Source organism: Gallus gallus, chromosome 15, assembly GCF_016699485.2.
Source record: "Gallus gallus isolate bGalGal1 chromosome 15, bGalGal1.mat.broiler.GRCg7b, whole genome shotgun sequence".
Classification (NCBI taxonomy): Eukaryota; Metazoa; Chordata; class Aves; order Galliformes; family Phasianidae; genus Gallus; species Gallus gallus.
This window is the reverse complement of record NC_052546.1, coordinates 9,847,397-9,869,965: the sequence shown is the minus strand read 5'-3', so window position 1 is coordinate 9,869,965 and position 22,569 is coordinate 9,847,397. Positions and strand designations below refer to the sequence as shown.

Genomic DNA, 22,569 nt, shown 5'->3' with positions numbered 1-22,569 from the left:
TCTTCTTTTAATGACTTGTAAATAAGCAAAGAAAGAATCATGCCACAGGCTTATTTCTTGTTTTTAATTGAATTCAAACTGGAATGCATCTGAGTTTTGTTAATGGAGAACGCTCGTCCCTTTGGTACCAATTCCTTACAACTAACAATTCCATGCACTATTTCAAACAGAAGAAAACGATTCATTTCTGCTCCTCTGTGCAGATCTGCACCACTTATTTCTCTGTAAGGAGTGACAATCTGCAGCTGATTTATGATTAGAAAAAAATAACCATTTGTACCCCACTGCAGGTAAACTTCAGAAAGCAGTAATGCACTTGGAACAACAATCCCAACCTTAACTTCTTCCCATCTATCTGCTGTGTGCTTGTTTATGCACGTTCTTTAACACTGCAAATACTGAATGGGAAGCTACATGCTTCACAGCTAAGCTACACAAATATTAAGAATGGGGCCCCATAGAAACTCTGTGGCAGATGCAGAGGAACAAAACCAACCAGCCAGTAGACCTGCATGAGGAGGACGCAGCCCTAAATGCTCAGCTGCATGAAAGAGCTGTCTAAACTGGATGTATAAGGTGCAGTCACTGCTCTGCTTGGTGCTGCACAGCTTGGTAAGAAACAGTGGCTGCAAGGATGTCTTTTGGTCACTTCCTTCACATTGTAAGGAGAAAATCCAACGGACTCCAGAAGAGGAAGAGGTAAATGCAAAGGTGAGCAGCTGGAAGAGTAACCACCAGAAGCACAGCTCCTGAGAACGCCATGCAGAACAACACAAGTGTTAAAAACAGGTTACATCATTGCTTCTAATTTTGAAAGGGAGAATATCAGCCAGATGGGTTTTATTCTCCTTTTTCTTGCCCAGGGTGGTAAACAGAACACACTCTTGAGCACCTCTTACCGTTCAGATCCCTTTAAGAAAACGTGGCTGCAAAGATTTTCCTCTACTCCTGTTTACTGCATGCAAGATAACCCTCCCCAAAAAACAAGTTGTTGAATGTATAACCTGACAGGCTTTAGGGAGGAGATGCTCCCTGCAGGAGGGAATATCTGGGGGACTGCTTTGAAAGAGTAAATCCAAGAAAAAGATGGAATATACATAACTTAAGAACAACCCCTCAGCTCAATTGTTTGCACAGACTCCAACGTACGGTACTCGTGAAATCATATCCTTCAATGAACTTGTGCTATTCCTAGAGAGCAGAAAGGCTGCCAATCCACATGAATGAATCACTCTGAAACCCACAGCATAAACCTATTAGCTGGTCAAGGGATTGTCAGGGTGCTGCAAGCAGAACCGGAGAACAAAACGCTGGGTGAGTGGCACGGCACAAACAGATGACAGGGAAACACACTGGGTGCTGGAGAGGGAGTGAAAACAAGCTCGTTTGTCAGCATGTACCTGGAAAGTGAAGGCGTGAGGGTTAAATATCCTATATGGTCCAGGCTTAAAGCAAAGACTGAAGCGAGTGCAAAGCCAGCTATTCAGCAACGACTGCGTGATTTCCATTTCTCACTTTGAGAACCAAGAGATTCAGAAATATCCATGAGAATGCATTTTACTGAGCCGAAAAAGCAACAAGAGAAGCCATAAAACAAAGGCTGAATGGTAGCCTTAGAACAGAAATCAGCATGAAAAGGCTGTCAGGTAGACACAGAGCAGCAATCGAACCTACTGTGGAAATTAAGCACAACACCCTAAGGAGCTAACAATTCCTCTGCTCAAATATTTAAGGAAAAACTGAGTCCTGTTTACCTGGTGTGGAACAGCAGCATGCCATGCAGTTCTCACCAGCAGCTATGCACGGCAACCAGAGGAATAGCAGGGCCACTCATCAGTGTTAAAGAAAGGAAATACTTAAAAGAAAAAGCAGCAGCTTGATGGAGAAGGGGCTGGACAGGACTACACACATCCCTACCGCTGAAAGGAAGGTTGCTCTTAAATATTCCAAAGGGAAAGCCTCTGGAATGATAAATGATTTTGGGAGAAGTGAAAGCTGATGGCTTCAGAAACTGCGATGGGTGTGTGGTTCCCTGCCAGGACCCTGGGAAACTCAAACACATCAGTCCCAGCACACAGGTCCTGCTCCATATGCTCACAGCAATGACAAGCCTGCACAAGGCACTTCCCAGAACAGAAGTTGTAACTGTTTGGGTTCAGTATGGAAACTATGGAGGGGATATAAGTGACTTCTGGCTGTTCACAAGAGGAGGGAAGTTAAGTTAGGCCTAACCTGTGAGTGCTCTTTTTACCCTATCTTTTAAACATGATGCTTGGATGGAGAAAAGGAGCATTGCAAGATGTTAATCAATTAACAGAAACTGCTCAAGGTCCATCTGGGATAAAGAAATGACTGGAAAATGGAAATCAGAATACAGGAATACAACACTGCACAAACAGGGAAGTTGAAAAGTGTAATGGTTGGAAATCCACGATAGAAAAAGATACAGAATGTGTTTGTTAAGTAATAATATGAGGAGAGATGGACAGGTGGCACCAACCAGTAAATGCACTGAGATCCCTGAATGAGGCAGCAGCCAACGCAGCCCAAACCCCACTGGTGCAGCACAGCACAGCCCGGCCAACCTCTCCTCTGCAAGCACACCTGGGGCAGCTCACCATCACACACGTTAGTGCCAGAAATGCCTGCCCATTCAGGACAAAAACCACCCCCAGGTAAGATCAGAAAAGCCCAAAGGAATGATTTACACGACCAGAGCAAAAAGAAAGAACTGAACTGCCATGGGGCAGGAAAGCTGCAAATAGATTGGAAAGGTATGGACAGAAAAAGAATTAATCATGCTGAAATTACCATTACATGAGGGATAAAGGTTGAGATAACCTTCCTGCATCACACTGGCAAAGGACGAGATGTACCACTTCAGGGCACCCCACGCATCAGTCATGCTCTGCTCAGCCCATCTCTTTAACACTCCCATTTCTTTAAGTAATCAGCCACTATCTGCAAACCTTATGAAGGTCCCAATCCTCTGATCTCGTGGAAGATAATGCTCAAAGTATTTCCAGGATGTGCCCATGCAGCTCACAGAGGATGGTGAAGTCTGGGCTTTGAGTGGCAATTAAAATGGCTTTTCAGGTTTTCTTGTTGATTCCACAGAGAGTGCCCATAGCAAACTGTGAGCCTTAAACCTCACTGAAACTGCACCCAGAAAAGCAACACTTATCTTAGCAAGAGTTTGTTGGGAGATTTTAGGAAGGTGAGCACAGAGAAAAGGCAAACAATTCCCAACCTTTAGGGACAGGCAGAAACTCAGCCTCGTACCACCACCAAGGGCAAGGCTCCTGCAAATCTTTCACTTCACAGCAATTAAACACATCTGGTCCAATCAACGTGTAAAATGCAGCCTTATTCCAGCAGGTATACAGAGAATTCCAGACTCAACACACGGCAAGCAGGACTGTGGTGGCCAGTAAGCACACGTATCCTTTAGCATTTCAAATGAAACCTCAAAACACTTCCAATACAGACAAGAGCAAAAGCGACAGTGTTTCGGGAAGGGTAAATATTTGTGCACCATCACTAGAACTGGTTTGGGGTTAAACAAACAATTTTCTTCCCCTCAAATTTCTGAAAGAGAGATGAAAGTTTACCCGTAGTAGATCTGCTGATGATGGCCTTTCCTGAGGTATTTTCTGTAAGCAGTAATCAACAAATCCCCTAAAGGAGTCTGACCTGTGAATTAAAACACAAGTTCAGAATGAGAGATAAGCTTAAGATCTGAAATAGGCACATCCCGACTGCTTTGTTCTCAAGCTCTAGGGCACAAACATGAACTGCACTTCTCCAAAATCTAGGCTGATCCCACCAGTTCTTTCAGCAATCGAACACTGTGGATACAAACATGGACAACCCATTAACCCCAACCACAAAACGAAAACCAAGTATGAGCTTTGTGTACCAGCCCGTGTTTTCAACATTACTTCAACTGCTTTAAATCAGATGACACTGAAATCTGCAGCATCCCTAGAAAGGCACTCGTTAAGCTTGCTGATGGAATGGCCCAGCTTGTAGATGCTTCCCACCACTTGCAACACTGACTCAGGAAAGCACCTTGGTGCATGCTTAGCTCAACAAAACTTCAGGCTGTGTGTGAGCTTGTGTTACAGCCTGCAAGAAGAAAACTAACCTTCTAGGTGCCCACTGAACCCAAAGCAGCAGCAAAGGCACCTTGCCTGCTCCTTGTGCTCTAAGGCACAGAGAGCAAACAGGTGACATAAACAGTCTGCAATCAAGAGTACTGATTCTTGTACTGTATTCACAAGTTGTTTCTATTCTGCATTGCAAATGCTGCACGGAAGGATCTGAGTATTGGTGTGGAGAAACGAGACCAATTTTGGTGAATCTTGAAAAATGGCCAAAAGAGAGATGATGAGATAAGGAAACTGATGCGGAGTGGTTTTGATAAAATGATCAGCAATGAAAATGCCACTTAAATGCCCCAGAGTAAGAGGGGGAATTTCACACCTCCCCAGGAGCTATTGTTCCCAGCCATCTGCAGAGCCTGCCAAGCATCATTCCATGGCTACATTCCACTCCTGAGTAAACAGAGCAGGACGTGGAGTAATGCCTTTACTCTCAGGCCATTAACAAAACACTGCTGTATTAAAGCTTAGATTCTGGAATACAAGGCTCTAGCATGGGGAGCAGTTACTGGGCACAGAGCTCTGTGGACTTCTGAAATTACTCACCAGAAGAAAAAGGTACCTAATTAACCTCAGTAGCATCTACCCTTCCTTCCTCCACATTTCTGCTGCACTACAATGCTAGCAGTTCTTCTGTCAGAGCTCTTTTGCAGCTGGAAACATTGCTAACGCTGAGCTAAGGCTGGCTTAGTGCATCCAAGAATATTTTAATTCCTGCTGCATCTACAGCCCCGTAATTAACACCTCCACACGTTTAGATTGTAGCACAGCCAAAGTGACAGAAGGTCAAAACTGAGCCTGCCTACACAGGAGCATTATTCAGGAACACAGTCAAACCACTCTGCTGCAACAAATGCTTTTCTTGTCAAGACTTCAGCCACGCACAGCAGAAAAAAAACCACCTGGTAATTGCTCTCTTACCATTCGTTTGACTGTAACGTAGGGGAATCGTTCTGGGCTATGTGATATAAGGCACTCATTGCATTCATGTTGAAAAGCGGAGGCTTCCTTTCAGCTAGAAAGAGAAGAGAAAGGTGTGATAAGGCAGTCTGGAAAGAAAAGGAGAAAGATATGGAAGTATGAGCAGAGTATTACTGGTAAATCAATAGCTCATTACTGCTGTCATCACATCTAGGCCAATTATTTTAATCTTCTAGGTTAGCCCGGGACAACCACTCAAGGAGAGCAGCTGCTCACTTGTAGATGGGATAATGAAATCCAAAGAACAGGATGCAAATCACAAAGAAGAGTTTCCAGTACACTTTACGTTAACTGCAACACTCCACACTTGTTCTGCTATGGTAACACCAGCAGGAGCTGCCCAAAACAGGGCTCAGACATACAGCACGCCATCTATGCTTCAGGAAAAAGAATGCTGCCCCTTTCCTCTGTCATTGGCTGTCCCCTGTGGAAGCCAATCTGCCACATTCACTGCCAGATGTGCCCTGAGCTCCTCCTCACCCAACTTATCCCCAGCCCAAGAGGACACAGCCCAACAGCTCCCTAACAACACAGCAGACTTCACCCTGAAATTGGGGAGAGCCCATCTGCCCTGCTGTGTGAGCTGTGCCAGTCATCCAGCAATGCCAGCATTTTTAAAGTTCAGGTCAGATGGGAGCAGTCACTTGGCATGCAGCATGCGCACAAACCACTGCATTTTCTTGTCTTTAAGCACTACTTTTAGCTGTGCAAGAAGTTAAGACATCAGTATTCACAGAAAGCCAAGTGGTGCTCATTGAGAGATCTCTGCCCCTTCGGTCCAACTCCATGCTCAGATATGGAATCATGCACAGCTCTCACTTTAATAGTTCTTGACTGAAAAGCTGCACAGAAATTCTACTATTAAGACTGAATGCCTGCGTAGGCAGCACGGGATCTATTCAGCCACTGAGATCTCCTCCTTGAGGAGCACATGCAGTGTCAATATCCAAATGAATCTGCTCTGTATATCTGCTATCCCATCTACCTCTCCTTCGGGCAGTACCCACGTGCATCTTCTGCCCCTTGTAGTGCAAACCCTTTTCTTCCCATGCACAGAACCTGTCCACATCGATTCATGTCACAAACTTTCAGTTGAGATTGAGGATTCATTTATTTTTTTTCCAGATTGGGGAAATAATAGGAAGAGTTGAAATCTAAATGCAGGCCTCATCTAACACAAACCACTTAGGACACCGATTCCCTTGGCATAATAGTTGTTCCAATCTTCCCCAAACCCAGTTTGTATAAAGAAACCCAAATAAACCAGACTACAAGCCATAGTTCCCTCTTCTCTGGGAGCAAAAATAAAAATAGCAGCACTTTGTTCCATAGCAGAACAGCAGGGGACAAATCACACAAAGTAGGAAGAGACGTTTCTAAGACCTCAGCAGAAATACTGGAAGTTTGCTTCTCTCTCATGCCAACTCATGAAGTATTTTTTCACTTGTGTTCATGTTTGGCCACACATTTCTTGTGAGGTGCACTAAACCTCCCTGTACAAATGATTGGCTTATGGCCATTACGCATCTTCCCATATCAGCATTTAATCAGTCCATAAATTTAAGTATTTAGAATTCCTATACAAAAACCGTCTTAAGGTGCAGCAATTTGAACACAGAACATAACTTCCACTGTTCTTAGCAATGTCTTGAGCTCATGAGTCTGGTATTACTCATGAACACAGCTGCTATTTTCAGTGTGAGGCTCTTCCTAACACACAGAGTGAGCGCAGGGCAATGAGTGGTGATCTGTGCTTGGCAAACACCTTCAGTCCCTAAGACTGGCCATGTCTTTGATGATACGCTCAGGACACACTTGTGCCAGGTTCAAGCATCAATCTGAACAATTACATGGGCACAGGAAGAGTTTAGTTCTACAAAGGCTCCACGGAACAAAATATTTGTCATATACGGAGCCCAGCCTCCATAGGCACAACAGTTCTGGTTGACACTGAATGAAGCCTGGCTTAAGTACCCTTAGAACAAGCATTGGTTTGGAAACTGAAAAATAGTATAGCAGAGGTTGGAAAGGGGCTCAATATTCACAAAACAGCCCTGTAAAATGTAGTCTCTATCTACCTTGAATTTCTTATCCAAACAAGTCAGAACACATTATCTGATACCTCTGGTGCATGCTGTTCTACAATGTCAATAACGCACTGTCCAGAACAAAACGTTATCTAAAACAAAATACCAGACTACAGCCTTCCTAATGATTGTGGTGATTATTCATTTCAGTTGCAAAGCATTTACTCACCTAACTCAATACACGTGATCCCAAGAGACCAGACATCCACCTTTCCATCATACTGTCCTTCGTCCATAGCAAGGATCACCTCTGGTGCCATCCTACCAGCCACAGTGCAAAACACACAGGTCAGAAGATACAAATAGTGACTCCCAGCACACAGCTTAAAAATGAGATGGCTCCATCAGCTTCAGCAGCACAGCAGACCAGAACTTGAAGAGTCAGCAGGGAGCTGAGTAAAACTACACTGAAATCAAACAGTGCCTGCCTGCATGAGCTACTCTTGCAAAGGACAGCTTAAGAAAAGAAAAAAAATGAGAGGTCAACCTGATCATCTCACTGTTAGCACAACATGCTGGCACATGGGGAACCAGCCTCAGAGGCCTTGTACCTGCAGGCAGACTGCAGGGACTGGGAAAGTCCTAAAGCCATCACTTGTACCCTCACCAGAGATGGCAGGTTTTCCATTGGCACACCAGGAGAATTTTCCAGCAGGCAGAGTGAGCGTAGCTATGGAAAGAACAGGGAAGTGCAGAGGTCCGGGATAAAGAGGTGAGTGGAGGGGAAAGCAGCAGCAGGCTCAGCCTGCAGGAATTCAGCTTCGCAGGCTTTGCTCTTCAGAGATGAAGCTTCTTGCCAAATAGACTTGTTCAGAGGTTGGGTGATACATAACCTCCCATCAGCGCATGGGGTGTCTGCCACAAAATAAGTGTAGTGTAAAGTTATGCTGGTTCCCTATGTTAGTTAGGAACGTAAAGCGACTCAAGTGACCCTTAAGCAAGTCTCTTCAAACACAGAATCCACACAGCTGTGTGACTTCCAGTCTGCACGCACGGATTAACAGAACTCCCTTTTACTCTGTGTGGTTGCCTTAGCTCCACTACCTATGGCAAACATTAACTGTTTTTTAAGCCAGAGGTATTACAACAGTCAGAACATGAACTGGTGCCATTTCAAAGCTCTGCACAGTCAGTCTCTACTCGTGGGTACTGAGAAAGAACCATTTCCTGGACACAGGAATTGTAAACAAAAACCACCGTATGGCACAAAAACTATGTTAATCAAGCTGTATTTCCAGACTGTGAAGTGCTGGGAACATAAGAGAGCAGACTTAGAGCGAAGTACCCCAGGCTTTACTCACCAGTAAGGCGTTCCTACGAAGGAATTGGCAGGGGAGACTATAGATGCGGACCCAAAATCAGCTAGCTTTACTTGACCTGGCTCTGTTAGAAGAATATTTCCAGCTTTAATGTCCCTTAAAGAGGGTAAAAAGAAAGAAAAAGTACACTTCTGGTTACAGCAGAGCAACTTTCAGAACACACAGACACAGAGAAGGCCACCAACCTGTTCTCAGTTAAACAGTCATTAAAAACATCCCTGAAAATACCTAAAGTCTGGCCTTACAGAAAGCTAGAGAGAGATCACACACCTGATTTGATTTGGAATGGAAACCTGACTGCACCCAAAAAGAGTGCTATGGGATGGACGATGAGGAAATGGGCCTTGGCTGCGAAGCTGAGGTTTGAAACACAGATCAAAGAGATTCACCCTAACATGCAGATGTGACACACACCAGGAGTGCTGTTTTCATTGTTTAGATTCCCTCGGGTCCCTTACCTCCCTGCAAGCCTCACACAGCTCATGCATGTGGTACTGCAATACAAAAAGCACAACATCTCTGCAACACCTTTGGCACCGTGAATTCTTCAACCCAGCAGTAAGTGGGTTAATTACTAATTAACTGTCCATACAATGCCGAGAAAGAAGATATGCAAATGGAGTTAACCTAAAACACCTGGCAACAGTCCTATGCAAACGTACAGAGGAATAACTTAAGCACCATTTACTTATAATCCCTGGGATTTCTGGCCTGTTATACCTGAAATACTTATTCTTGCACCCGTGAGCTATAAAAAGGGGAGAGCAATCAGTTCCTTTAAACCCTGGTACAGGACTTCAATAAGAAAGCTGTACATGAGATATACCAGAGCAGCCTTTCCATGGCAGCACTTCAGATCTTTGCTTTTGCAAAAACAGACCCTCAATAGAAATGCAATACATGCAAGGATTCCTCAGCCAGGCTGCATGTACCACAGTCTGGAATGTCTCTTTGCTGTCCTAGCAAGCTACTTAGGCGAACAGGAAGGACAGCAAAGCTACCTGGTATTTGCTGCAGAGCAAGAGCGTACGCTGAATTATTCCACAACAGCTGAAGCACAGCAACTTGTGCAAACACAAACTGAGTATCCCTGAAGGCCCAGAGGAACACGCAGCTGAAAGATTAAGTTTTGCAACCATGCACACAGGTACTGGTGAGATGCCTTTGTCTGCAAAGAGCAACACACAGGACAGCAGTGCTGCGGGCACTGCCTTACAATGCTTCGGCAACACAGCTGGGCTCTGCTCCCAGAGCAGCTCTGCTTCAAAACCAACATGCCCTCATTTTTGGCACATGTGCTGCTCAGACAAGTCCTGCCACACCTTCACGTTTTGGGTCTACGCATCCATCACTTCTGCAGCAGAAGCGTGAAGAGTGTCTTGTATCTGCAGGAACGGACCTAAGAAGTACTTCAGAGCCAGGGCAGGGACTTGCCTTTTCCTGCATCTCCACCAGGTGTCCCTCCAGACCAGGTCACGTTTTGCCTTGCTGGCTGCAGGGCAGGGAAAGCAAGGCACCAGCTGCCAGCGTGGGTCCCAGCTCACCCATCACCTGCTCTCTTGCCCCAGTGCCCATACACACACAGCAGGGGTTGCTCCAGGCACAGCCCCCTGCAGCTGGGCACATCAGCACAGCACTCCTCCCACTGCCATTTCCCAGCTTCATTGCCTTTCACCTCTCCTGTTCTGGATACAGCACTATCAGAATCCTCTTGCTGGCCCTCTTTTATGGGAGAGAACCAGAATGGCCTTTGGAAGAAAGCCAGTCAGAAAGGAAAGATCTGCATGATACTGACTCCAACCTTCCTCACCGTCACTCTGTAACTGTGAAACAACTTTTTCCATGTTGAAAGAGGAATAACCCATCTCTATCCTTGCCAGGCAGTAGGAATGTTAATGGACAGTTCAGAGAGAGCTGAGGTTCAGCATGTGAGGCTGCTGACCTTACAGCACACTCGTTATGCCATTATAAGAAGTCGTAATGACTACCATTAAACAACTAATTCTCATAGTGCCCATACAGGCAGTCATTTACTACAAAGAATTTAATGCATTTTGAGCGTATGCAAAGACTTTCAGAACAGGTATGCTTATGCACAAGTGCGTATATGCACAGGGTTAATCAGGGATTGTTTTACTTTAATTTCATGAACAGGCATTCACACCTAGCTTAATATTTTCCCTAAGCCTATTTTAATAACCTCACGTATGTGACAAATAATTACTCTAAATTTCTCATTGCCTCAGCAATGTAAATCTTCTGCCTAAAGCTTGCCAGCAGACTACAGAGGCTTTGAACCCCATAAAATGGTCTCGAGCTGCTTCATCCTGCTGTCTCCTCACTCACATCGCACTCAGGTAGCTCTCATCACTTCCACAGCAACTCCCCGATACAGAGCACCAGCAGTACTCACAGTAGGGCAAAAACACTAAATGGGATCATGCAACAGCACTGACAGATGGGTGTAGAAAACTCAAAACTCCTGAAAAATAATACAAGATAGATGTGGGAGCTGGCATCAGTGATCACTTATGAATCCTCCTGTGCGTGCTCTTATTTCTCCTAAGGCAGTTTTAGCCTTGTTTTATGCTTTCAGCAGCTGATTTCTGGAAGCATGAAGTTTTACTTACTCATATGTAAAACATTCTTAAGATGTCATGTCTTAAAAGCAGTCTAGCTCTACCATGCCACTACAGTTGATGGATTTACACTGTGTTTTTTCCTTTCCATGCTTACTGCCAACACTGAGGTGTACCCTTTGTTATCAAGGTCTGCAGAGAAAATTGCTAACGTGGAAGAGAATTAACACTGGACTATAATCACACGGAATTATTTCAGAATGTATTCCTTACCATCCAACAGCTTGTATTTATAAATCTACCTTAGCATTGGGTGCATTGGCAAGTCCGCCGGAGGAAATTCTAGCAGGGGAACCTCTAACAAAGCTGCTTAGACTGCAGTTTATCACTTATAAAGTGATTTTCAGACTCAACCAGTGTAACTGGAAGGACACCCAGCAGCAGCCTTACCTGTGTATCTTACAGTGAGAGTGCAGGTAGGCCAGCCCCTGCAAGGCACCATGGGTGATGGCAGCAATCTCCACTTCCTGAAGTGGTTTCTTGTGAACTACAGAAAAAATGCAGGAGAAAACGTAAGAATGGACAGTGTGATCTTTTCCTGAGGATGTTTCTAAAGAGGAACTCCTCCCATTTTGCAAGCTGTGAGGTGGGCACCACCTTCAACACACTTATCTCCCATAGCAGCTTTGAGTCTGCATACAGCCTTTGAGTGTTTTTCACTCATGCAACCACACTTTTCTTCACTGTTCTGATAAGGGCAACAGTTACTGCTAGCACCAGGTGATGTGTCTGACTGTAGCTTGTCAATGTATTTGAAATACAACTTCAGTCCTTAGCAAACTTCCCTTTCCAACCCCATCCTCCTTAGCAAAAACACACAGAACTGAGATATCCCAAAGCATCTCCCTAGATCCCTAAATCAGACCAACACGTGCCTTTGTCTGACTGCATCTTAGATACAAAATAGGTTTGTAAAGAGTAACAGTTTTAACAGGCTACAGCTTGGACTCCCATCCCTCTGCAGGTGCTGTGGCCTCTGCTTTGAGGTCGTACCCATCTTTAGATTTATAATCACCTGTAGTTATTCCTACAAACTGAAAGGCGGGGCTTTTATTACAGGTATTCAGGTAACAGGCAGTCATCCAGAAGGTGCAAATTACAGCAATCCAGCTGTAAACTTTTATATCTTCATTTTACAACTTGTGAACGTGCATACCAAGTATACGTAGCACTGGCCTTCTGGGAAAATCTCAGCTCACCCATAGGACCACAAACACAGGCATTCTGGTTACAGGATGGGGTAATACAGACAGACTGCCTCCACCATCTGTAGAACACCATTCTGTGCAAACACAGCCTCCCACTGTGCTCAGAGGGGGCCCGAGAAGAAACAAACCTAAAGACTTCACACAACTCACCTTCTAGCAAATCAGAAGCTGATCCTAAACAGTACTCCATAACCAACTGCAAGAAAAAATAGCACACATTTAAGTAATAGGATGGACGCTCCTCCACAAAGTGCTGCTATCTGGATGGCTGTGGAATTGCAGAAGCAAGTGAAAAGTGAAGTTTTAGGGAACTGCAGTAAGCAGTGAACAAAACAAAATGCTCCAAGCAACATCCAGCAATGACAGACATCCTACACTGTTGCAAAGAAGGTTTAGGCATTGGGAAGTTCATAAGGAGACACCATAGAGGATGTTCCATACTATTTTTTTTAACTCGCTTGAATACAGAGACTTGCTACAGAGAAACAGGGATCTCTTCTGGTATCCTAAATATCCATTACTTTTAAATTACCTAGAAGCTGCTTTAGATGAAAGAGACAATGGGCAGCAATGGATGAATTCTGCTGCATGCAAAGACAATGCATGCATTGGATGCCATGCAATCTTCTGCACACTGAGCCCCTAAATGCAACCCCACTCACCCATGCTGTATGCTCCTTCAGGTAACAGCCCTTATACTCTATGGTGTTTGGGTGCTTCAGCTGTTGTAGAAACTTGACTTCTTTGATGATATCCTGCCATTTCTAATGAAAACAAAACAAAAAGATATGGGTACATTTCCCCACTTAATCCCCTGCGTGCTCCCATGTACTACGCATGGCAGAACAGGCTGAAAAGCAGCCAGAAGGCAATTTTATGGTGCAAAGATGACAAAGAGTTGTAGTTGCAAAAGCATAACTGTACCGAAGCTGTTTGTGGCCCTGTAGCACTATGACTGCCCTAAGACAGGTTAAGCTGAAGAACAAAAAAAGACTTTCTTCCCCTCATTTATTTGCAATACCTTTTACTCAAAGCATTGCAACTGTTAAGCACCATGAGCTGCTCACATGCCCCAGAACAGACAGCAGCTACAGCACGTGCTGCAGGCAGGAGCAGTTGGCTGTTTGCTAACAACAGCAAATAAGGGGAGCAACTAACAAGCAATAATTGAAGCAAGGCTGATATTCCCAATACTATGCCTACGCAATTCTATACCATACATCCAGAGCAGTGTTTCAGGCCAGCTCTACCTTCACTTGACACCTCAGTGAGTTGTGGTTATGGCTCCTGCAGCCCAGGTGTTATTAATGCACTTATTACAGAAATAACCACCCTACAAGCATTCTGAACTCCTGTTTGCTTTCTTAAACCAAACTATTTGTCAAGATTTGCATAAATTCATTTTCCCTCTACAAACCTCCACGCTTCCTATGGATGTGAGCAACAGCTACAGCACTGCAAGGCTGCTCTGCTGATTCCACTGACCAGCTGTACAGTACAGCTGTATCAGAACTGGCTGCACCACCTTACCTCGTTGGTTTGCTTGCCGCTGTAGGACATCTTCTTGACTGCCACCACCTCATTAGTGTGGGAATTTGTAGCCTGCAGGAGGACAAAGAAATCAAGTGAGAAGAAATACCATTTTTTTTTTCCTCCTCGTGGAGTGAGCTGTGCCTTCAGCAAACACAGACCTTCTTCCCCTGTATCACATCCTGGCAAGCTCCTGCACTTCAGAGACACCTGCGTCACGATAAGATTTATGAGGCAGCTATTTTATCACTCTTTTCTGGCATTATTTCTCTCTCTGTAATCACTGTCCCTCCCTCAGCCCTTACTACACTTGCTACCTCTCTAGTAATACGCAGACCAAGGTCCAGTATCACACATACTGTGAGTGTGCAAAACACAGCTTGATGGGAACTGCTGTAAAAACAGCTTTAGGTTAAAGGATTTCCTAAAGAAACAAATGAAAGGCACAAAACAAAATCTCACCCAAAGCCAACCTGGGCAAACAGTGACATTGACAAACAGGTATTTCAGCTTCCAGTTCCAAGATGCTTCAAACTGGAATTTAACTCAATTAAACGAAAGCAACCTTCCTTTCACTGCAAACTGCTCCCACTTTTCTGGATTTGCTGTGCAGGATAAGGTGGGGGAAAACCCCAACAATGTGGTAAATGCATACTGCTGGAAGAACCACCACCGTGTCGTCTGGGCAATGTCTCTGAGGCAGTAAAGGCTGAATTCAGAGACATCCATTATTTTGGACATTTTGCCATACCTGTAGTACTAGAAATCTCATCTTCAAGGACTACAGCAGGCCTATGCCCTAAGGTACTTAAAAGCAGTAGCTAACCATCCATACGTGTAAGGGCTGCAGAATGATAGATCTCTGCTTCATTGAACATTCCTCCTTCCCCCTCCAACTCGTTGCCAAAAAAGCAAAAGCAAAATTCCTGAGCATTACTTAGTTTGCTCCTCTACGTAGCAGCTCCTCAAGTTCACTCCTCTTGGTCTGATTACTTCCAGTGTTAAGGCAAAGGCTGTACAATGATTTTAATTGCATCACCTTTGGACAAAGCCTACTCTGTGTTCTAGAGGAAAAAAAAAAAGAGCATCTAGTTTCGCTTCCAAAAATCAGACAGGAAAGATCAAGGAGTCTAAGGTCACTTTTGTCCAGTTTCATCCAATATTGGGCTTTTTCCAAGCCTCTGCTCTTCAAACAATCCATTCATGTACTTCTACACCATTCAAGCTTGGTGCCTTTGGATGTTCCAACAGCTGAAGACAACCCATGTTGGGGAGGAAACCTCCTCTTACTGCCACGGTTGTTATAAAGCAAATTATTTTGGTGTTCTTGGGCTGTTACCACAAGATAAAGATTTCAGGAGTGGATTTATAGCAACAAAAGGAATGTGTAATTCACATCACTCATGAAATTGGGTCACCTAATGTAGGCAATCTGCACACAGTTGTGCTCTTTGCTGTTGCTGGTTGAGCAGATGTCAAATTACAGAGCCATTCTATTCATATCAATGCAAACCTCATCCAAACAACCACTGTGAAATCAGTTTTAAAAGCAGGCCAGAAAAAACCCAGGACATTTACATTTCCAACAAAAATTGCCAGACCCAAACATCACGGATTTCAATACAAAAACACACACCTTCAAACAAGTATGTCAGAGAGCTGATACGCAGCCCAGTGCTCAAACAGGCTGAAGGATTTGCTTTCAGCCCAAAGCAAACAAACAAACAAAAAAGTAGAGCTGCTATATATGCTAGCATTGTGCTCATTTGATTCCTGCACGGAAATCAATGCTATCCCAACCTCTCTTCCAGGGCAAGTGATCCCACTGGTAGCGACACCTCATACAAGTTTTCACAGCCCCAGCAAGACTCCAGTTCTTCTTTCCATCTTCACTGGATAAGTTACACCTCAAAGCTAGGCTAATTCTTGCCAACAGTAAGCCAGGCAGTAGATGAGTGTCAGCAGTTATGTCATTGACATCTCGTATCAGGGCAGCACTGGGAGGGCTCAGGAGAACACTCCCCAGAATTGGATGACTGGAATCAGGTTGTTTTAATGTAAAGGAAGAAATGTCAAAGAAGATATGGGACACTGACGGATCCTGTGTTACAGATCAGCTATATGTTTAATATTTTAACATCACAGCCACCAGGTCCCAGTTGTACTATAAATACCATTCAGGCAGAAAAACCACACTTGTCTGTAGCTGCATGACACAGGCACGCTGACCAGAGCCTGAGAACTCACTTTTAGAAAGAGCTCTGCTTGCCTGGCATGGCACTGCCTTCATTTCTGCACATTAAGGGCCAAACATTTTAAGTCTTAAAAGAATTACTGCAATCCCAGTACTGTAACCACTCACAGCACCGAGGACAAAAAATCAGTGTCAGTTAAAGGCTTAAAACACAATCAAAGCTAAGTGTGGTAACCCCTCATCTCAGCTGCTCACGAGGATGAGTGCTATGCTCTCAAGTAATGCATTAATCAAAGCCATTTCACGATGCATACAGGGACTTCAAAGACAAATGGCACTGGGTGAACCATGAGAGCACAGCAGTGACTAAAGGGAGCTGACACACTTACACTGCTCTGCTCCAGCACACACTGCTCATCAGATGAGGCAGAGAAAGCTGGAAGCAATGACTTCTGGCTAAGAAGTTTGAAGAACCACTCGCTGACCTCATTCAGCACAAGTGTTCCACTCCCACAGATGAGCTCATGCTGGTGTCCCAAGCCAACTTCCAAATATTCCTGTCTGCCACTAACTCCAGATCTCTTCAGGTGAGCATACAATCTCTCATGTCAGCCACAATTTCTTGCCAAAGGGTATAACTGCCCCATTAAGCTGTTGTCACGTTCTCTCAGTGGTGGATGGAGTTGCTGCTGTAAGAAGCATTTCTTTCTAGCAACAAAAGCAACTCAAAGTTAACTCACCAAGCCTTGGCAACAACATACTGGACAACCAAAATTACTTGTCAGTGTCACCAGAGTTACAGCCCCCAAGTCCTTTATTAGCCTTATTTGACTATTTGCCATTTTCTGAATGGCAAAATTTGAGCCTGAGACACAACACATATTTGAGCATCGCTGCTTTCTTCCTTTTTTTATTAGGCCTGGCAGGAAGATTCCTCTTCTCCCAGTTTTTTGGTAGGAAAAAAAGGCTCCTTATCACATTGTTCAAATACAAACTCACAGAACTCAAGTAGGCTTCAAAAGTTGATGTCAAACGCTTCATAGCCCAACTGGCCCATGGTATTCAGTTCTGTCAGAGAAGCAGCACCGAACTGCATAAAAGCCCCACAGTATTCCAAAATACTACATAATGATCAGCCAGGGGGGAACCGAGCTCAACTCTCCAAACACAGAGCTGGTAATGTGCATAGGAGGTGGAGGAAGAGAAGTTGTGGGGAACCACAGAAGTCTCCTACCTAACCATAGCGAGATTTCTCTTGTAAGCCAGCTTGGTAGATTAGATCTCTGCTACTCCTCACTCTCTTTCCCTGGAAGTATGAGGAGCCGAATGACAAAGAAGGCAACTTCACTACTTCACCACTGCCATAAAGCACATCATGCATCCTTCTCCTCATCTGTGAAATGCAGTGAGTAGGGTCTCCCTACTCCTACCTGAAAAGCACTCCCTCTTCTTACAGAGTGGATCCACACACCTGGTAAATTTTACCACCTCACCCTCTTAGCATGCAGTACACTTAATATTACACTTCCACCTACCTGTCACCTCACCCAACAACTACAGGTGCCTGTCCCACTGCTGAAGATCCCCAGAGCAGAAAACCCCTTTGCTTCTCCTCCACTGCTGCACAAACCTACAAGCAGTGTGGCAGCTTCCAGCCTTGCAGGCACTTATCTAAATGCATTCATGTCTGATATTCTGAAGTTTCAGTTGTGGTGCACTTGATCTTCTGGAGTGGCAGGACATGCTACTCAGCAACTGTAATTTGTGTTTGACCTATTTTTTGATACTGAATTCTATTTAATTTGCACTGATAAGGGCTGGATTATAATTACTTCCAAGTCCAGTGTCTTGCATTTGGCTTTCTTTCACTCTAATTGTAAAAGCACCATTCTTCTCACCATCCAGATTAAATTCTCTTGACTATTAATCAAAACAGTACCTCCTTCCCTCTTGAATTCCCACTTCTCATAAGACTCTCCCTTTGCTTTTGTCATTGAAAGCATCTGCTATTGAAGATAGCACGGTATGCAATAAACATTAAGAAAATGAGGATGACAAAGAGATATCTTTGAAATACTATCTTGCTAAGTCCTAAATTATCAGAACAGCAGAGAAATCACTCAGGAAGCCTGAAAGTAATTTGATGCTACTTCCAGAAAATCTTTACTCAAACAGCAACAAAACCAATTCATTAACAGAAGCAGCTTTTAACTCTAAAAGCATTTTGAATCATTAATTCACTAGATACATTTATTTGCAATGATTTACAAGCATACGAGCATCAAGCAGTGTGTCTTGAAATTCCAGTTTGACCAATTTATTTCCAACTGCCTTGATTCAACGTTCAGCATCTGACAGCACCAGATACCATATACTCAACCTGTATGGTTGGATGTGTTATGTCTATAGTTAGCTGCTACTATAAATACAGCTGCAACAGCAAAGAGCTCGGGAGTGCTCTGGAGACACTTGTTTTCAAGCTGTGCAATGAACAAGCTCATACACACAAAGCACTGAGAGCTGAAGGGATGCTCCTTGAAAACCTTAGCATGGTTTTATCTTCCAAAGAGGAGTAAAGAATCATACTCACAAAGTAAACCGCTCCAAAACTGCCATGTCCGATTTCATGTAAACCCACAAATATCTCTTCAGGATCATCCTTGTAGAACAGGTCAGCTATTTCTGGGTCCTTTGGCACCCCTTTGCGCATGTTGAACAGGATTACGAACTAGTTGGAGCCTTCAGATCCCAATCAGTTTCTTCCTTCATCGACAAAGTAGTTTGTAGACAGCATTCAGCACCTGGTGAAAGAGTTCATCTTCAATCTCTTTCCTTCACACGTGTTTCTATGACAGCAAAACAAGAGGAAGCACTTTCAGGAGCAACAGACTTCACTACTGTTTCCTTCAGCAAATTCTTTTTAATTATTAGGCCAATTTAGATGGAGAGATTAAAATGCATTCAGAGTACAACAGCTCTATCTCATACAGGAAGCAAGTGCTACAGTTACACTAAAGTCCACTTGAAGACAAAAGTCCTGTTGCCACGCACAACATCCTGTGACACAAGTTGCTTATTCTTCATGCTGCTCTCCTAATGTGTCACTTTTCAGACTATCACTATTGTTCCTCCTGCTTTTCTCTGCTGGTTGTTTGCTTTGTTTCTCTACTCCCACTTGCCAGCTGGTGCTAAAAGAACAGTTAGCTTCTATTCCACAGGAACACTTCACAATCATGTGAATGTGGGGTTTTGTTTTGTGTTAAATATATATTATTTTAAGTTTTCAGTGCTCTAAGACAGCCAGTACTATTGGTTTTTGTAACTCTGCCAGTGCCAGAACTTCCATCACAGATCTGCTTTTGAAAACTCCTGGACTCCATCCTGCAAGGCAGGGATTTACTCCTTTAGCACCTTCTTTAGAAGCATGTAATTAGAATCCTGGAACTGGGCTGCGCTTAAATGAAGATTCTCAATATTAAACCTGCAAAAAGCAAAGCACTACAAAGTTCCACTTTTATCATAAAAAAACCCTGAAAAACCTGCATTGGTTCCTTGCCATTGGTGTACAGAGCAATGACAGATGCCTCTGCTCAGCTTTGGCCTTCTGAAGCCCAGCAGATTATCTGCAGCTGAGTCAACTGCAGCAGCTCCTAACAGCAGTCTGGAGCAAATCTCAAAACTCTGCTTCCCCATATGTAGTTCAGTACCTGGCTTATCGATACCACATCATCTCAGTGCATCAACAAAAATATTTATGGAAATAAATGCTGAAGTGCTCTGCCTACTTTACATCATAAATCAGTGTGAGATTTGAAGAAAGACTGGCTGAAATACAGCAGCCAGATTAAATTAAAATACATGTTAAAGGCACTGAAAGATTTCAAACTGCAAACACCACCCAGACAGAGCAAGGATGAAAGCAGAGCATAATTTTGGTCTGAGGCTGAGACATTCCCCTTGGCTTAGGATGACAAGTAATGGGGCAATGAGCACTGTGGCTCATTAGAGGTGCTCAGAGCACTCTGCTCAGGCATACCTGGGTAACTGTGGCACAAAGCATGCTCTGTGGCTCAGATTCCTTTCAGCAGCATTGTTGTGCACTCCCAATGTCCTGCAAAGGAAAGCAAATATCAGCATTTAAAATGAGGTATTTAAATCCAGTACTTCATTCTAATACATGAAAACATGACATCTAGGAAAGTCCATCAACCGTGAAGGGATCATTTGAGAGTGCAGTCAAAGGGGACACCACCACCCATAAACACGATGATCCCTCTATAGGAGAAGAGGCTCTATTCTTGTGCTCTGTAATATTTGGCATGTTCGTACCTCAAAGGGCAGGACACAGGAAATGAGATTAAGTGCCCAATTCTTTGATTTTTATAAAGGCTCTCAAGCTTGTTTGGAAGCCTGATCTCAGAGCACGCCGTCCAGATGGCCTTCAAAAAGGACAAAGCTCATAAAGATGAGGCTGGCATTGAACTCAGTGTGCCACACCTGACCACACACAAAACCTTGAAGTCCCATACATCGATACGTCAGACACCATTGGATTCCACCAGCAAGAGAATGGGCAACCAGTCAGACCCAACACCTCCCAGCAGGCCCAGACCACTCATAGCAGAGGACACCACTGAGTGCAGCACCACCCAACCAACCATCCTCTGGGTCAGGTCAAACACTTGACCTCAGGTACCTACAGCCTTATCACAGCATGTGATGTAATACTTACCTGAATTGGTGATAAGCAAACTAATGCATCTTCTCATTTATTAGGAAATAACATCTGCACAGGAGACCTCCTGCTTGCTATTACATTCCCAAACCCACCACTTCTGCCCACTGTCCTCAATGACAGTGCACTGCTACTGAGCTGTTTTAAAGTTACTCAAGGAGCTTCAGAGAAAGGATCTGTAATGTTTTAGCCAGTCAGTAATCTCGTCCTTTGAATTCCTGTTATCCACCAGGGATAAACTAATGACAGAAGGCAGATGAATGAAATGATTATTCATCCCCAGCTGACTGGCCTCACCCAGAGGTGCTATATTTACCACATACCTGCACACACGGGCAAAGAATGCAGTATTTCAGGTCTGGCATTCTTCAGCCAAGTGAAAAATCCATTTGGCTTTAGAACAACAGAAAACCAACTGAGGAAGAAAAGCATTTATCCATCTCTAGTCAAAGGAACAGTGCCATAAACAAAATCAGTGCAGCTCTAATACTCAAGAGCAAATTGGGATTTAAAATGTCCTGACTTGAGGCTAGGAAAGACCTCTAAGATCACCAAGCCCAACCACAACCCAACCCCCTTATGCCAACACACCAATACCTAAAGCTAAGCTCTAGGTCAGAACGCCATCCTAACGGGGACAGATGCATATGGTGAGGCTGTGTGATGTGCAAACCTTCTTAGCAGGACTATGAATTTCCAGCAATGGCCATCAGCAAAGCCTGGGATGGGAAGTGCTTCCAAGAGCAAACTGAGTGCTGGGGATTGGCATGGCACTGCAGCATGGCACCAAGCATGGGTCAGGAAAGATACAAATCACAGGCTGGTGGTAAGCTGGCAAAGCAGCAAATCCTTCGTATTAAAACTCCCTTCCAGACATGGAAAGATTAAAGGAAAGACAGTTTAAACAGTGCCTGGCTTAATTCTTCAGGGCATTATGGCAGCTGAATGCCATCAACAGAAATTACTCAAGTTCAAGGTTTCGTCCAGTTAAACACGTTGTTTCGGTTGCTGAGCTACTTATTTAATGCATCATGAAACAATTTCTATTGTAAGCCTGATTCCTACTCCTCATCCTTCCAAAGGCACATGGGAATCTGCCTTTGAGACTGCATGTTCCAAAGCCTCCAAATGAAAATAGCATTTGTCATATGGGCGATGACTTATGGATGTGACAGGTGACTCAAGATTTTCTCAGAGTGTGTGAGCAGCACCGGGGTCAGATGAGGCCACCTGGCAATGCCTCCAACTGCCTACCTCCAAATTGCAGCTCTCAGTCACCAGCTGGTGGAATGCTCAGCCTTTGGGGACACGCTGCTCATGCTCTGTTTGTGGAATGCTGTACAGGGCTGGAGAGGCAGGAGGAACTGGAGAGTAAATGCAGCATTAGGAGTGACACTAAGATATAAGATCATAGAATCATAGAATGGCCTGGGTTGAAAAGGACCACAATGCTCATCCAGTTCCAACCCCCTGCTATGTGCAGGGTCGCCAACCAGCAGACCAGGCTGCCCAGAGCCACATCCAGCCTGGCCTTGAATGCCTGCAGGGATGGGGCATCCACAGCCTCCTTGGGCAACCTGTTCCTCTAAGAAAAGATTGTCTAACAAAACATGTTATGATTGCTATGCTGATGGCAACTGGGTTAAATTCTTGATTGGGGAGCAGGAGAAAAAAATCAGGATGTTACATCCTGTATCACACCACTTGGACAAT

At 44.2% G+C, this 22,569-nt stretch overlaps 1 protein-coding gene across 16 annotated transcripts in view; it reads right to left on the bottom strand.

The window, feature by feature from the left end:
- The window catches only part of TAOK3 (TAO kinase 3), a 69,785-nt gene that overhangs the window by 25,563 nt on the left and 21,653 nt on the right, over window positions 1-22,569 (bottom strand). For 8 of the 16 annotated variants that reach the window (NM_001012523.2, NM_001396281.1, XM_046901092.1 and 5 more), the window contains 10 exons: window positions 20,158-20,232; window positions 18,712-18,922; window positions 13,928-13,999; window positions 13,060-13,161; window positions 12,548-12,593; window positions 11,580-11,676; window positions 8,533-8,646; window positions 7,401-7,492; window positions 5,085-5,178; window positions 3,612-3,693 (listed from right to left, as the gene is read on the bottom strand). In NM_001012523.2, the coding sequence (NP_001012541.2) occupies window positions 3,612-3,693; window positions 5,085-5,178; window positions 7,401-7,492; window positions 8,533-8,646; window positions 11,580-11,676; window positions 12,548-12,593; window positions 13,060-13,161; window positions 13,928-13,999; window positions 18,712-18,831 (819 nt within the window). In that variant the 5' untranslated portion in view covers window positions 18,832-18,922; window positions 20,158-20,232. Of the gene's footprint in view, window positions 1-3,611; window positions 3,694-5,084; window positions 5,179-7,400; window positions 7,493-8,532; window positions 8,647-11,579; window positions 11,677-12,547; window positions 12,594-13,059; window positions 13,162-13,927; window positions 14,000-18,711; window positions 18,968-20,157; window positions 20,233-21,179; window positions 22,292-22,569 lie in introns of those variants that run through there. The other 8 variants (NM_001396282.1, XM_046901094.1, NM_001396283.1 and 5 more) reach the window with 2 other exon arrangements.